Source organism: Oryza sativa, chromosome 1, assembly GCF_034140825.1.
Source record: "Oryza sativa Japonica Group chromosome 1, ASM3414082v1".
Taxonomy (NCBI): Eukaryota; Viridiplantae; Streptophyta; class Magnoliopsida; order Poales; family Poaceae; genus Oryza; species Oryza sativa.
The window spans coordinates 23,255,021-23,270,708 of NC_089035.1; the positions used below are offsets into that span (position 1 = coordinate 23,255,021).

Genomic DNA, 15,688 nt, shown 5'->3' on the forward strand with positions numbered 1-15,688 from the left:
CCCTCTAAAGCCGGTGAACTCCCCCCCTCCACACCCCCACCCCACCCCCACCCCGAGACCCTATTTCGTCGGCCCTCTACCGGAATTTAGGTTTGCCGGTGCCGGAGAAGAAAAGGTGGTCGCCGGAGTTGGAGAAGAAGAGCACGAATCGTGAAGCACATCCAGTAATCCAAATTTTGCAAGATTTAAGGTAGGATTTTCTATCGACAGAGTTTTAGCAATTCCGTTTTTAATATCATAGCATATGCTTGTCAATGAGCATCACTCCAACGCTGCGTGCCTGGTCACTCTGCAAAATGAAAGCCGACAGTCAGATTACTTGTTAAATCGCATGAGGCCTATATATGGGGGGCCTAATGGACGATCGATCGATCGCCTGGGCGATCGCCCAGCGATCGGATCCCCCCCCCCTTTCCCTATAGGCAATACCTCCTCCCACTTCTCCCATTCCTCCTTCCCTTCTTCTCTTCCTACTACAGTACACCATAAAAAATTAAAAAAAAGTTAGAAAAATTTATGTATAGAAATACTATATATATAAAAAATTTGAATTCAAATTCAAATTTGAATCGGGTATGTAAACTTTTGACTTATAAACTTTGGATCTATAAACTTTAGGTGTATAAACTTTAGATGTATAGAAATATTATATATAGAAAATATTTGAATTTAAATTCAAATTTGAATCGGATATAATTCAAATTCAAATTTGAAACGGGTATATAAACTTTTGACTTATAAACTTTAGATCTATAAACTTTAAATGTATAGAAATACTATATATAAAAAAATATTTGAATTCAAATTCAAATTTGAATCGGAAATATAAACTTTTGACTTATAAACTTTTGGTCTCTAAACTTTAGATGTGTAAACTTTAGGTGTATAAATTTACTAAAATAGGAAAGTAATGTAGTGCCAAAAAAGGAAACCAGGTGGAGATGTGGAGGGAGGGAGGGGGGGCAAAATCTGATCGCCCTTCGCCCAGTAGCATTTCCGGCCTATATATGCCATTCTCAATCATGTTGGCCGTGACATCTTTGGATGATCATCAGCAATTCTGCTACCTCCGTTTTTTAAATATACGACGACGTTAACTTTTTTACCAACGTTTCATCTTTCATCTTATTCAAAATATTTATACAAATATAAAAATATTTAAGTCATGCTTAAAAAACATTTGATGATAAATCAAGTCACTATAAAATAAATGATAATTACTTTTTTTAATAAGATGAATGGTTAAACTATCTTAAAAAGTTAATGGTGTCATATATTAAAAAACAGAGGGAGTATTAGTTAACTAAAAAATCGCATGCATGGATTGTTTGACTGGTTTGTAATTTCAAACCGGATCAAACTGTTTGATTGCCTGCTGTATTAATTAATTTGCACTTGCACACAGGCAGTGTTTGTAATCCTTGGCTGTGTTTAGTTCCTGAAATTCAAGAGAAGTTTTGAGAAAGTTGGTAGTTTGAAAAAAAATTGAGAGTTTATATGAGTAGAAAAGTTTTGGATGTGATGTGATGTGATGGAAAGTTGAAAGTTTGGGGGAAGTTTGGTGTTAACTAAACAGTGCCCTTGTGATGCTACCACTTCAGCAAAACAGAACCAATCAGTCCTCTACATTTTCATTGTTTGGTGTCTGCATGAACAACGTGGCGTGCTATTTTAGCTGCATTGTGACAAATACATCTTGTTCACCCTCTTCTCTCAGGAAGCCAGGCAGCGGTTCTTGATAAAGATATGTGCAAGTGTTCAATGATTTTGATTTGTATTTACTGTTACGTCGCTGTTACTAATCTTGCTCAAAAACTCTGTTTGGTACTTGAGCTTCGAACAATTATTTCCCATTTCTTGGTCGGTTCAGGATCACGTTGACAGGATGCGGACAAATAATGATAGGCTCATTGGCATGCAATTCTAGTGCTAGTACTAGATGTTCAGCAGTCAGATGTCACATTCAGAAAATGAGTTTGATTGATTTTATCTACGGTGTATGCGTCCAAAATGAGTTTGATTGATAAAAGTACAGTAGTATACTACCTCCGTTCTAAATTAGTGGTTGCTTTGATTGTTTTTTCAACGTTTGACCATTCGTCTTATTTGAAAAATTAGTGCAAATATAAAAAAGATAAGTCATGTTTAAAGTGCTTTTGATAATAAAGCAAGTCACAAACAAAATAAATAATAATTTCGTAATTTTTTAAATAAGACGAATGATAAAAGTTACAAATAAAAACTTAAAGCGACAAGTATTTTAGGACGGGACGTAGTATCATATCAACAATACTAGAGCACACGTGGCAATGTATACAGCAACATTGCTTGACTTGCAAGCTTCACACTCTGAAAGCTCCAAACCAAAAATCGTTTTTCTTTCTTGGCTTAGTACATATCAGCTCAGCTCTGTACACGCAGGCACACACAACTCAAGCAACCACTCTCTGTTGAAAGCGAAAGGGAGACCAAACCAAACAGAAAAAAGAAAAAAAAACAAATCTGTATATGTACTCCTCTCTTTTTTTTCTTTTTTCTTTTTGAAGTAGTTATATATACTCAAAACTCAAAACCCAAAACTCAAAACTGTGGTTTGTATCATGCGCTATGTACATCATCAGAACACGAAAAAAACGCGTGTAGATGTAGATCAGTTGTCGTTTTCGTTTTAGGGCATCAGATGTGGAGAGCCCTTGTTCTCCTGAATCAGGGGTGGCAGATCCATATCTGCTATGTCGATGTGAACCATCAGCTTTGCAATGTCATCGATGGAGAACGGTATACTGCAACAAGAAATCGGAAATGGATCAGATCATCAGGTGACCGAGATGGTAGTCAAGGAAACAAAGGGGAAAAATGTACTGTACCTGAAATCGTCATCTAACAGGAAGGAATTGATGTCATCTTGTGTCGATGGACTGTTCGATCCCTGCTGGACCATCTTGGTTCTCATGCTCGAAACCACCTGCAGTTTAGATTGTTTAGTCCACGAGGTGAAGAAGATGAATCTTGTAAAAGTTCTTGTCAGGAATGTATTGGAATCACATACTTCTGGAGGAATACCCAGAGTTCCATACTTGTCGTCGCAATACATTGTGCTGATTCTGTATAGCTGCTGCATGCTAAGTGCCTGTTTGCCAGGATAGAATGCATCATCCAATTTTGTTATTGACATAATGAGATTAGCAAAGCAGGTAGTGTAGATAAAGTCAAAATCTTACTGGGCAGTACTCATCAGTGATTTCTTTGAGAGACTTGCTGTGCTTCTCTTCAAGTATCAGAAGTGCTACGGCCTGCCTAATATGCTTCAGTTCGTCCCAGGAAGAACCTGCATACTGTTTTTCACATGAAGGTTAGAGACTGCTTCCTGAAAGACTTGTTCAGACAACGTAAAGACTTTTTTAAGTTTTTAACCTCTTCAGTCAGCCAAAAGCACCAGTGCTCTAGCTCATCCAACCCAGCTTTAACATACTCTCCATTACTGAATGAACAGCATTCACGCCGTAGCAGAAGACTACCATTGAAGTGATAAAAATTTGTCATATGAGTTCATGGTGCTAGTTTGAGAAATATGGAGAAGTGAATCGTTAGTATGCATGTGTACCTGTTGAAGAGTTGAACATTGATGAATGAAAATAGTTGGGTGAACAGCTTGCAGATTAGGAAGGGAGGCACCTGCAATGTAAAGAGGTTTAGATGGCGTGTATACTTGAATTAAAATTGTATCTACTGCCAATTTAATTTTTTTTATCTTACATAATTGGATTTTAGGACATTCAGCGAATTTGTAAGAATTTTGATGATGCTCTGCCAATGTGCCATAGAAGCTTGCTGTGCCAAGTCTGTTCCTTGAGCGCCTGACCCTCTGGGGCTTACAACAAATGTTCTTGGTGCCTAGAGAAAATTATATCCGTCATTCTTAACTTTCAGCAAATATACTTTTGAAACTGAAAGAAAGATATGCAGAAAGCACAATGCTACCTGAATACAGAGACCAAGCAGTGGGGACAGTTCCTTCTTCAAATTGTGCCTGATAATTCCATAGACCTTCTCCAGCAATGCAGTGAGCTGCTGCTTGAAAGCAAGAGCTGGATACTTGGCTTCAACCTGGCAAACTTCACCTAGTCCACCGACTAACCGTCCATCAGGAACTGGACTACGGTCAGGATGATTAGGTGCTTGATTTTCCTGGAATTTTTGCAACTAATATTGAGTCCAGAATCCCAAACTCACTTACAAAATCACTTAGGTTGTTGAGCATACAGAGTTTATTTTTCGGTACATTACCTGTGGCGTCTTCAGGGGTGATGCTCTTCGCCTCTGACGAGCCAAAGCAGCTGCCCCGTTGATTTTCAGTGTTTTTTGGAGAAGCAGCAGCAGTGTGCATGAATTGGATAGCCAATATGCTAATGTCTCATTGTTGTCTCGAGCCTTGCAAGAGAAAACAAACAATTGATGCATATATCTTCTTATGAATAATAGTTGCAGATATGTGCATACCACTGCCACATACCTCAATTGCAGCACTTATCTTCTGAATAATGCGATCAAAAACTGTTGTCCTGTCCTCTTCAAATGATTTCCAGTGGATCAGGCATCGGTAGATGAGGTATGCGGCAATAGGCCTTCCAATAGAGAACCCAAGATCTTCAGATATGCACTTGATCAACAGCTCCTGGATATTCAGAAAAAAATGTTTAAGGCGTGACACCTGAACGAAATTGTGATACTGCTTGAAACACAAACAGAAGTTCCGAATTACTAAGCATCATACCTGCTGCTGCTTCTCAGCTTCAGGATCATTCAGGCCAGGCAGTTGAGAATTGTTCTCCTAGATTGAAATTAAATGTTGTTAAATCAGGAACTCATTCTACGAATATACTGATCAAATATAATTTGATGATTATACTTACATGGATGTCAACCCCTCTATCCACTATCATTGGCTTCACCTCACAATAAACTGCTTTCTCATTCTCATTCTCATCCTCATTCTCTGGAGTTGGCTGTTAAGATGCACATGATTGAGCACGCTGAGCATCAAAATTGTGCGTCGAAATTCATCAATGTGATTTCAGGTACCTCAAGATCAGGATCATCACGGTTTACGTTTGACGGCAACCTGACATAAGGGACTGACGCGACAGCTCCTCGAAGCTTCTGGTTTTCTTCCTCAAGATCAGATGCCTTCATCTCCATCCTAAGTAAAAATAAATAAAAATCCATGCAAAACACTATGAGTTCTCCCATGAACTCGCATACTGGGATCACACATTAATTGTGCAGGCACATCAGAGATTCAGAGCTAACAAGTCTGAATTCTGAAATACTGAACCTTTTCAGGGATTCTTGCAGCTGCCTGTTCTTCACCTCCTCGACACCGAGCAACCTAGCCAGCTTCTCGTTCCTCAGCTCGGCTTCGGCGACCGCCTTCTTCGCGTCAAACGTCGCCTTCATCTCTGCTCCCAGCAAATCCTGCAACTCGAAATGTCAAAATGTAGCATCTGGTTTGGTTGGTCACTGCATCTTTCTTTCAGCTGAATTTGTTCATGGATCACATGAATCAGACCACTTTCTTTAATCTGAATTTGTTCATGGATCATATGAATCAGACCGATTTCTTTGATCTGAATTTTGTTCATGGATCACATGAATAAATTGCACATTTAGAGGCATCGATGGTGTCACCTTGAGGCGGGCGACTTCGGCGGCGAGCGAGTCCACCTTGTCGGTGTCCACGACCTGCACGACGATCTCCTTGATCACCGGCGGCGCCTCGGCGATGGCCTTCTTGGCCGCCTCCCGCTCGGCGATCACCCGCACCTCCGCGTCCTCCACCGCCTGCTGGAGCACGTCCACCATCTCCCTGAGCCTGCACGCCTCCGCCGCCCTCTCCTGCTCGATCCGGAGCCTCGCGAGCCGCCGCCGCGCGGCGCGGCGCCTCCAGGCGCACTGGCAGATCACGGCCGCCGCGTGCTCCCGCGCCGCCGCGCGCGCGCGCCACCGCGCCTGGATGAGCGCGGCGGCTGCGGCTCGTGCGGCCCTGCGCCGGAGGGAGAGCTCGCGGCGGGCGGCCATCCCCCGGAACGCGGCCTGCAGGGTGACGGCGGCGGCGGCGCGCGGCCGCAGCCGCGACTCCTTCCACGACAGGTAGGCGCGGCGCAGGCCCCGCTCCGCCAGGAGCGCCAGGAAGAGGAGGAACGCCGTGCGCCACCTCGCCACCTCCCCGTACCTCTGGACGAACACCTCTGCGACACATCCAGCGATCGATCGAGAGAAGTCAGAGTGAGCTCGGATTTTCTGCAGCTAGGATCCATGGATGGATCGCCGCGCGAGCAAGAAGGTGGAGAGATCACTCACTGAGTAGTTGAATCCAGGCGATCATCCGCCGCCACGCCGGGCCGCCGTGCGACGGCGGCCGCGTGATCGCGGCGGCACTCCTCCTACTCCGATCTCCATCCATGGAGAGGAGTCGTCCGAGCTTGACCTTGACCTTGATGAGGTTTCTTTCTACTCTTGTTCTACAACAAGATGCATGTGAAGATCTTGGAGATGGAATCGATGCAACAAATTCAAACAAACACGAAACGAATCATGAGTGATTCGAATGACAACGATCAAACTTAGCTTACCACAGTGTGAGATTGATCAGAGATGATGACGCGATCTCTTGATCGATCGCCTAGCTTGCAGCTGGCATGGCATCTGCCAGCCTTACTTGCTTAGCTACTTTCCCTTCTCCTGCACAGCTGCACTGCCTTCCTCTTCTCTTCTGTTCTTCACTTTACCATGTAACAATGACATGTCACCTCAAAAGATCATTAACAAGGGAGAAAAAAGATACAGAGAAAAATAATCTTATGGCCAATTCCATGAATAAATTTCAATGGTTTTGGACAGCGAAATCCATAGGTTACATGAAGCAGACAAAAACTTGGCACTTTCTCAGTATATAAACAGAAGAATTGGTAGGAGGAATTGGCAATTTGCAGAGGTTTGGTAGGCCAGTGCCTGCCAATAAATTAATTAGTTAAATCGATTTATTAATAGATCAAATCATACATTTCAACTAAACCGGCCATTTCATTATGTGCACAGTGCACGTTGCAATATAATGCAAAGAGCTGCACGGCCAGTTCCAAACTTCCAATGGGAATGGAGGCGACTTGGTGGGCCGCACATCTCTTCCAACAGCTGGAGTGCATCGCAGTAATAAAAATCATTTTTTGCTTCTTTTTTTTCCCCTACATTTCTCCTTTCTGTTCACCAACCGAAATTGGATTTGTAATTTGTAGCACTAGTTTGGCAGCAGAGATAATTAAATATGTTTAGTTTTGACAGGTGAAGGAACAATAGTTAGCTTATCTGTCATGCATAGATACATTCTGTAAAGTTTCAGGGAACAGGGAGGTAGTAGGGCCATTGCCAGGGAGATCGCCAGTGGAAGTGTAGGGCTAGTACTGGTAATTATTGAGGATAAAAGAAGCGAAAAGGAGGCGGGAAAGGTAACATAAATAACTGCTGCAAGCGTGCTATTTCCTTATATTTTTCTTTTGAGTAAAATACATCATCGATCCTTAAATTTGGATCACGGTGTCACTAATGTTTATAATCTTATAAATGACTCATCTAGATCGTAATCTTTCACATACGCTTTGGAACTCGACAGTGACGAACGCAAGACTAAATTTTAGGAGGTGCTAATGAAATAACATAGAATAAATATAAGACAAGTTTAAAAGTTATATTATCTCTGTTTCAGGTTATAAGACGGTTTTGACTTTATCAAAGTCAAACTGCTTTAATTTTGATAAAGTTTACAGGAAAAAAATACTAACATTTTCAATCCAAGATAAATTTATTATGAAAATATATTTAATTATTGATTTGATGAAACTAATTTAGTATTATAAATATTACTATATTTGTCTATAAACTTAGTCAAATTTGAGATAGTTTAACTTTGACCAAAGTCAAAAACATCTTACAACATGAAATGGAGAGAGTACGTATATATGAAGAATTGAAGAGCATGTATAGTGGGTCTAGCCAATAGTAGGAGGGGCTCAAGCCCACCTCCCCCCCCCCCCCCCTGTTGGGATCGCCATTGGACCTCGAGTGGTAAATCAAACAAGATCACTGATCTAGATGAACAATTTACAAAATAATGTAACTAAGTGGCACCTAGATCCAAGTTTATAGGCCATCAACAAAGTTTACTCTTTTCTTTATAGAATTGGTATGTCCTAATACTGCTTCAGTGGAGTTACTGGATTGTTTCGATCGCATAGTACATAAAATTAGACTGTATACTACTACTAGATAGATTTATGGAGAATAATTTTGTGACGTGATAAAGCTGTTTGATAGAACTTTAGTTTCACTAGAGTCGGATCCTTGTCCGTTTTGTAGTCATCTGCTAACTGGCAAACTGTGTGATTTTTTAATGTCTCACCACCGTCTGGAGCACTTGTTACTGTGAACCTGTGGTATACTCCCCCTGTTAAAAAAATCAAACTTATTCCTATAATTTATTTTTTATTAATTATTATAAATAAAAATTCGGTAACAGAATGCCATCTGACCTCATCTATAGCAAGTCAATAACTATCCTCCGACCTTTGATCCTAGGAATCCGGCAAAGGCTACAGACGGGACTGTTCTAGTTATACCTAGCAGCTGAACATGCCCAATATTGATATGGACATGTGGCATCATTGGTATCCTTCTCTTTCCCACCTCTGTTGTGAAACACACACAAAGCGCATGAAGGTGTCAAAGGAGAAGAGAGCTGGTAGCAAAACTTGGTACACCAATGTTTAGAAAGCACATGAAGGCATTGGCGCAGGTCGGGAATAGTGAAGCACAACAATGGCTGGGAGGGGAGGAGGATGTGGTCGGGGTGATAGGGTCGGAAGCTCGAAGCAACGATGGTGGCAACAGTGTTCTGCAGGGGAAAGGAAAAATAGAAAATGATTGGTTTTTTCGAGACGAGAGAATATTTGGCCCCGGTTGGTAGCTTGACACAATTGACGGGTACAACCACATTTTCATGGGCCGCCCCAACAGGATCTAGATTTGTTCTTATCCCTCTAGCGATTAGTAATCCAAAAAGCCCAACGGGCTAAAGCAAATCCCATCCTCCAGCCTACAAAACCGCCTTCTCCCTTGACGTCATTTCAAATAATGTCTTCATGCTGATTTGTATTGCTATGAAAATTTATAATCTTATTTGGCATTCTAAATAATTTTAAATAAAAAAAGTCATAGACTACAAGTTATCGATCTTATTGAACTCTACAACTTTAAAATAGAGTTTATCTCCATCGGAGGACTTTGAAATGTAGATATAATATTTTGTAAAAATAGATTTAAGATTTTGTAACGAATGTTTGAAACCCCTAAATGATCTTAAATAAAAAAAATTGTATGTCTCGTCGAGCTCTATAGTTTTGATATAAGTTTGATTTCATCCGATTTCATATTATGGGTCTGTTTGGCACAGCTCCAGCTCCAGCTAGCTCCACCCCCCTTGGAGCTAGAGCTCAGCCAAACAGTTTCAGCTCCACCAAAACTGGGAGTGGAGCTGGGTGGAGTCCTCTCACAAAATGTACTAGAGTTGTGGAGTTGGGTTTAGGCAGCTCCACAACTCCACTCCAAACCCAATTCCTGGAGCTAAATTTAGGAGTTGGAGATGTACCAAGCATGCCCTATATATTTGAAAATTGTGAAAATATAGAGGTGACAAGCTATGCGGGAAAATTTGCTTTCAGCCACTTCTCTTATAAGAGGGCGCACAGCTTTTTTATATTAATTAAAAAAGTGCCCTCCGAGAGGGCAGGAGGAGCCTCTCCTCCAAACCCTGTATGCGCTCTCTAGTAGCGTGAATGCACACTTCTTTCCTTGAACAAGCTGCCCCATTGTCTTTATGAGCAAACATCTATGCAACAAAATAAACATAGTATATGGTATAAGAAATGAGCTCGATTAGGACCCTATATATGTATTTTTCTATATATATATATATATATATATATATATATATATATATATATATATATATATATATATATATATATATATATATATATATATAGAAATTAAGTTGTAAAGGGGGATTGGAAATACTAGTACTTGTGAGGTGGTATATATAAAAGGTAAAAAATGTCCATGATATCGATATCTATAACTAATATAAATATTTGGATTTTTCCGGTCGTCACCTAATACTTCCGATCGATTTTTTTCGTCTGTCGTCCGTGTTTGAATCCGAGACCGTCTTGAAAAAAAAAATTCCTGAGCGGACTCGAAAGAAGCCGAAAAAAAATAAAAAAACAAATTTAATCAATCGGCATTGGAGTGAAAATAAAAGAAGCCGACTCGATCAATCGGCTAATCGAGTCGATTGCTCCCAATCCCATTGCCCCCAATTCCCAAAATACATGAATCACAAAATTACTCAATTGCAATCCCAAATCAAAATAAAAAATCTCCACAAAATCAACATCCCAAATCAAACCGCCGTCGTACTGTGGTTACTATATCAACATTCCAAATCACAAAATCCTCAAAATATTCACAAATCAAAAAAACAAAATCCTCAAAATATTCACAAATCAAAAATCGAACCACCGTCGGCTCCACGTCGGGGAGGTGAGGGGCAGCCAGGGGGGCGGGGAGTTACTGCCAACACACAAGGAGGGAAGCAGCCGCCGGCCGCCACTCCGGGTAGGGGGAGCAGCAGCCATCGGATAACTGTGAGAGGAGCCGCTGCCCTCGAATCCGCCGCGGGAGGAGCTGCTGCCACCCGATCCACTCTCAGCCGGCGCCGCTGCCGCCAGATCCACACGCGGTCGCCGTCCCCGTCGTCAGATCCGCTTGGGAGGGAGGCGAGAGGGGGCAGAGGGAGCCGCCGCCGGATCCGTCCTCATCCGCTGCCACCGCTGCCAGATCCACCCGCGGCCGCCGCCGACGCCGCCATCGATGCCGGATCTACCGCGGGAGGGAGGCGAGATGGAGAGAAGGAGATGGCGAGCGATGCGAATCCATCCGTGGCTCGCTCGGCCTCCCCGTCTCCGACCACTCTCTCCGCCTCAAGCTGCTCGCCTCCGAATACCACCGCCGCCTCCACGTCTTCGCCCTCTAGGAGGACCTCCGTGGTGATGGCATCGTGGATCTGGCCGGCAACTCGAGGGAAAAAGAAGGCCGGCGACGATGTTGTGGATAGGCCGTCGACGATGTGGTGGATCGGCCGGCAACGTTGAGGGAGAGGAATAAACAGAGAAAGTGAGGACGGAGAGAGGCGGAGAAAGACGGGAAGAGAGAGGAAAAAAGAGGGAGCGACTGTCTAGATATTTTTACTGGTCGTACATAGTGTACGTGCTTGAGACTTTAGATAATTACAGTCAAGTGCCATTGTGCTCTATATTGTGGTAACCACAAGATTGAATTTCGCTGAAAACAAACTATTTTTGACATACACATACCAACTTTACAGACAAGTAATATTTTATTTTATTATTACTAGCAAAATACACGTGCTTCGTTACGGGTAAAAGAAACCGTTAAATAGTATAAAATGCAAACAATTAAAATACTTGCCCATTAATATTTGTTTGAGATAAAAAATATCGATTGTAAAAAAAATTAAAATTTTCCATGAGACAACATATTAGAGACACTAGCGGTGGAGCTATCGTGGGCCTCTGACTCATTTCATGCATAGGATAGGATAATTATTACTGAGATGTGCACGAGATGTGCAGTGAGGTTCTTAGTGTCGATCAAAGCGATCGCCTCAGCCGTACGGCGCGGCGTCGTGCATGCCACGTCGCATATGACGGCGAGCCGCCTAGCCCGGTTAAGGAATCTCACAGCGGTGAGCGACATGTCAGAGAAAGATGGCGAGGTTGACTTGCGAGGTGGCGCCGCGGCCAAGACTAGATGGGCGGAACCTGCCCGTGCCGCGGCGGACCGCATGATGGGAGTGTCTGCGGAGCTAGCGGTCCGGTGGCGGCAATAACGGGAGAGTGGGACGGCAGCGGTGGCTCCAAAGGTGGAGCACGATAGTCAGCAGGAGCAGAAGGAGTAGCATGGCTGTGGCGGTGGCCGTGGCAATGATGAGGAGGTGGTGGCTGTGGTTGTTCTCAAGGACAAACTTGTCTTTTGTAAAATAATAAAATAATGCGTCGGGTATCAAACAACTAATTACCATGTTTTTATGTATCCATGAATAGAGACGCGTTCTTCGGGTGTCTCACAACAAAAAAAACCACAATAAAAAACCACAATCTTTCAATGTCCTATAACAAATTGTCTTTAAATACTTTTTTTTTGTTAATCAAACAAATTTTCATCCATTGCCTCTTGTGTGAAAATGATTGAGAAATTCACCATTTGTTCATCTCATGTTATAATCATTACACTAACGTGTCAGGGGCAGGAGACCGTCATGTCGGTCATCGGCAAGAACCGTGTCTCCGACACCGTGAAGGCCGTGGATCGGGCGTGGAGGAGCCTAATTGCAAATATGTAGTCACGCTGGACTGCCATGTAGGACGGTCAGCCTGGTCAGACGTGTTTTGGACTGTAATGATTCACTTAAACAAGTTCATGGATCTTAATGTTGATTTTACAATATCGTGGACCTAAGTGACACCACGCACCAACTTTAAGGACTGGTGGTGTATTTTACTCAAAAAATAATTTATGGGTAAACTTTTATATATGTCTCCTTAAGTTCAATTCTAGCAAGAAACTACATTGAAAATACCATACAATCCACTTCAAAATTGAATTTTAAAACTTAAATTTTGACATTGACTCACAAGTTGTAGGAAAAAAAATCCGTCGCCGATGCCGCTACCGCCGCCGTATCCGCTGCAAGAGGGAGGCAAGAGGGAGAGGAGGAGATGGCGAGCGAAGCATGAGGGGGCGGAGGGAGAGGAGGGGCGGGGGAGAGTGAGAGAGAGCGAGAGTGAGAGAGATTTTGTGTAGGGTGGGGAGCGAGTATGGACAAGGACGGGACGCGTTTGGCTCGTCTTAGTTTTTCTGGTGTCATTTTTTTTAAAAAAAACCAATATTTATAATATAGGTGTCGGTTTTGTTTAAAATCGGCTCCTATAATTCCTGAAATGTGCTAATTCTGTAATTTTTCCACCCCCCGCATAGGTGGGAAAAGTTGTACATGTGATGGTTTTAACTGTTTCGACACTTATAGTGCCGTCATCTATGTGTCTTTTTAGTGGTGTTATTAGGTATATATTTGTCCTCATGCGATTTATAAATCGAAAACAATACTCCCTTAGAAAAAAACAATTACATTGGTTTCTATGATTTTTACGTGCCACGATTTAGACGTGTCATCACTTCAACTCCATACTTTTTTTCACATAGCAACGCACGAGATTATTTCCACAATTACATTAAAAATATAGTTTCTGTATGTCGCTATTCGGATGTGTCGTCGGTTCAACTTCACGTATTTTCTTCATGAGTATATTCAACAATTACATTATACATATTATAAGAAAATAAAATTTTTACGTGTCGTGATTCGGATATTGCATCAGCTCATTTCCACTCATTTTCTTCATGTAAATAGTTCAAAAGTGTCATTATGCGGCATTTTGCTAGTAAAAAACAAAAGAGAAAAAAATTGTTGTCACGGGAGCAATTAACCTTTTCCGATTCTTCCAACTTTCGTGGATTTAATTCTATATGTATCAAGTTAATCCATGGCAGTTAATACTAGCAATTAGCAAAGGAAGGCAATAGTCGATCTTTTCGATTCTTGCGAACAAAAGGTAAGCTAGGCACGGCAACAGTCATGAGCACATATATATTTCATTTCCAAACAATGTATATCCATATTATACTACATGCATGGTAACACATCATCTCAAAATGTCTAAGTGCTGTACATATTCCATATCTGAAATTTCCATAGCATACGTACCTGGGAATTCCATATTTTGGAGGAAATACTATGACTATAAATTCACGTCCATACCGTGTGCAAACCTCAAGAACAAGCAAGATCAACGCAGAGATCGAGCAACAGAAACTAGTCGAGAAACTACGACGCGAAAGAGACGACGACCATGGCTCGTATTGGCACTTGTGCAGCGATCGCCCTTCTTGTCCTAGTTGCTTTTGTTGCCTCGTCAGGTAAGAACTCTTAGCGTAGTAATTGTTCAGAGAGTTCTTATTAATTTGCACTTGGATTTCACAATTAACATTTCCTGTTTGCCGAATAATCGTCTAGATTTCTGAAGAATTTTATGTTTGTTTAATTTCACTGTGCTAATTAATTGCAGGAGCGGCGGCAGATCAGCCGCGTTGCTGCGTGGACTTCCACTCGTGGGGCGGGAACACTGGGTGCGGCCCGGGGCAGAACGACGCCTGCAACTCGTGGTGCCAGTCGCAGTGCCGCGGCGGCGAGTGCAAACCCCGCGGCGACCGTCACTTCTGCCACTGCTTCTGCTAGCCATCTCTACAGCAGATGACCTAGCTTAGCTATGTATCAACAAGGCCATGCATGCATACATGCATGATATATACTTAAGCCTTATTAATATTAGGTTCTACTACAAGTATTAGTGTTTGCAATTAGCTACCTTGAGGAGCTATATATTGAGCAACACGCATGCTGCATGCGTGTAATAATCAGTTTTGGTATCAATTAAAATAGAGATTTAATTGGTTACATGTGCACAATGTCCCATCCAAGATCTTACATGGATATAGATGCTGGAAAATTGATAGTGGTATTTTGTGAATTTGATTTATTGAATTTGTGGTGGACCCTGAATCTCTCCAAACCTAAGGGCTAAAAACAGCCACTCCCTGCTGCCACTGGCGAACCTACGTACTTCATCAGTTTCATATTATAAAATTTTTTTTAGCATTGTCTAAATTCATATATATATTAATGAATCTAAACATATGAATGTGGGTAATGCTACAAAGTCTTGTAATATGAAACGGAGAGAGTACTATTTACCGGGGTCACATGACCCCGGGTAAATTATTCAATGCTAGCTATTTTATACCATGTTAATTACTCCCTCCGTTTCATATTATAAGACTTTGTATAATAAGATAATTTTATAATTTTATCAAAATTTGATAATTTTATACCATGCTATTTTATACCATGTTTAGATTCATTAACATCTATATAAATGTGGATAATACTAGAAAGTCTTATAATATGAAACAGATGAAACAGTATATTACTCAATAATAGATAATTAGTATATATAGGATAATTACAGAAGTACATAAGAATGATAATTAAATTGAAATTTAGCTCCTTATATATTGCATTAGCGTATACTCTTCCAATTAGCGTACAAAACTTCGGGACTTCACTACTGTATAGTACTACGGGACTTCACTATATATATCGTGTACTGGCCGGTGTGGCTTATATTCGTAGGCCTGCGTTCTTTTATGTAGTTAAGTCCTTCTCGCGGTGGATGGACGAAATCAACATTGATGTGTACCTCGGCTTTCACACAGTGAAGTTCAGGGCAATGGAGCATTGGAGCGGCTCCTCGTTGAGTCGTTCTTCCTCAGTGCCCTCATGGAATGGAGGGGATCGCCGTTCAAATGCTTTTTTTTTGCCACTCTCAACTCAACCAAAGTTTAGCATTATCAGAATCTAACAAGGTACTCCCTCCGT

At 41.7% G+C, this 15,688-nt stretch overlaps 1 protein-coding gene across 1 annotated transcript; it reads right to left on the bottom strand.

Moving 5' to 3' along the window:
• Positions 1-2,312: 2,312 nt before the first annotated feature.
• LOC4324205 (myosin-17) lies at positions 2,313-6,924 on the bottom strand. The gene is made up of 17 exons (XM_015780832.3): positions 6,633-6,924; positions 6,361-6,521; positions 5,689-6,248; positions 5,336-5,475; positions 5,083-5,200; positions 4,914-5,006; positions 4,775-4,831; positions 4,514-4,675; positions 4,288-4,431; positions 3,982-4,188; positions 3,757-3,894; positions 3,605-3,675; positions 3,415-3,514; positions 3,222-3,335; positions 3,050-3,130; positions 2,868-2,965; positions 2,313-2,783 (listed from the first exon to the last, which is right to left on the bottom strand). Exons 2-17 carry the CDS (start codon positions 6,461-6,463, stop codon positions 2,669-2,671), a joined length of 2,301 nt encoding a protein of 766 aa, XP_015636318.1. The 5' UTR covers positions 6,464-6,521; positions 6,633-6,924; the 3' UTR covers positions 2,313-2,668.
• Between the last annotated feature and the right edge of the window lie 8,764 nt (positions 6,925-15,688).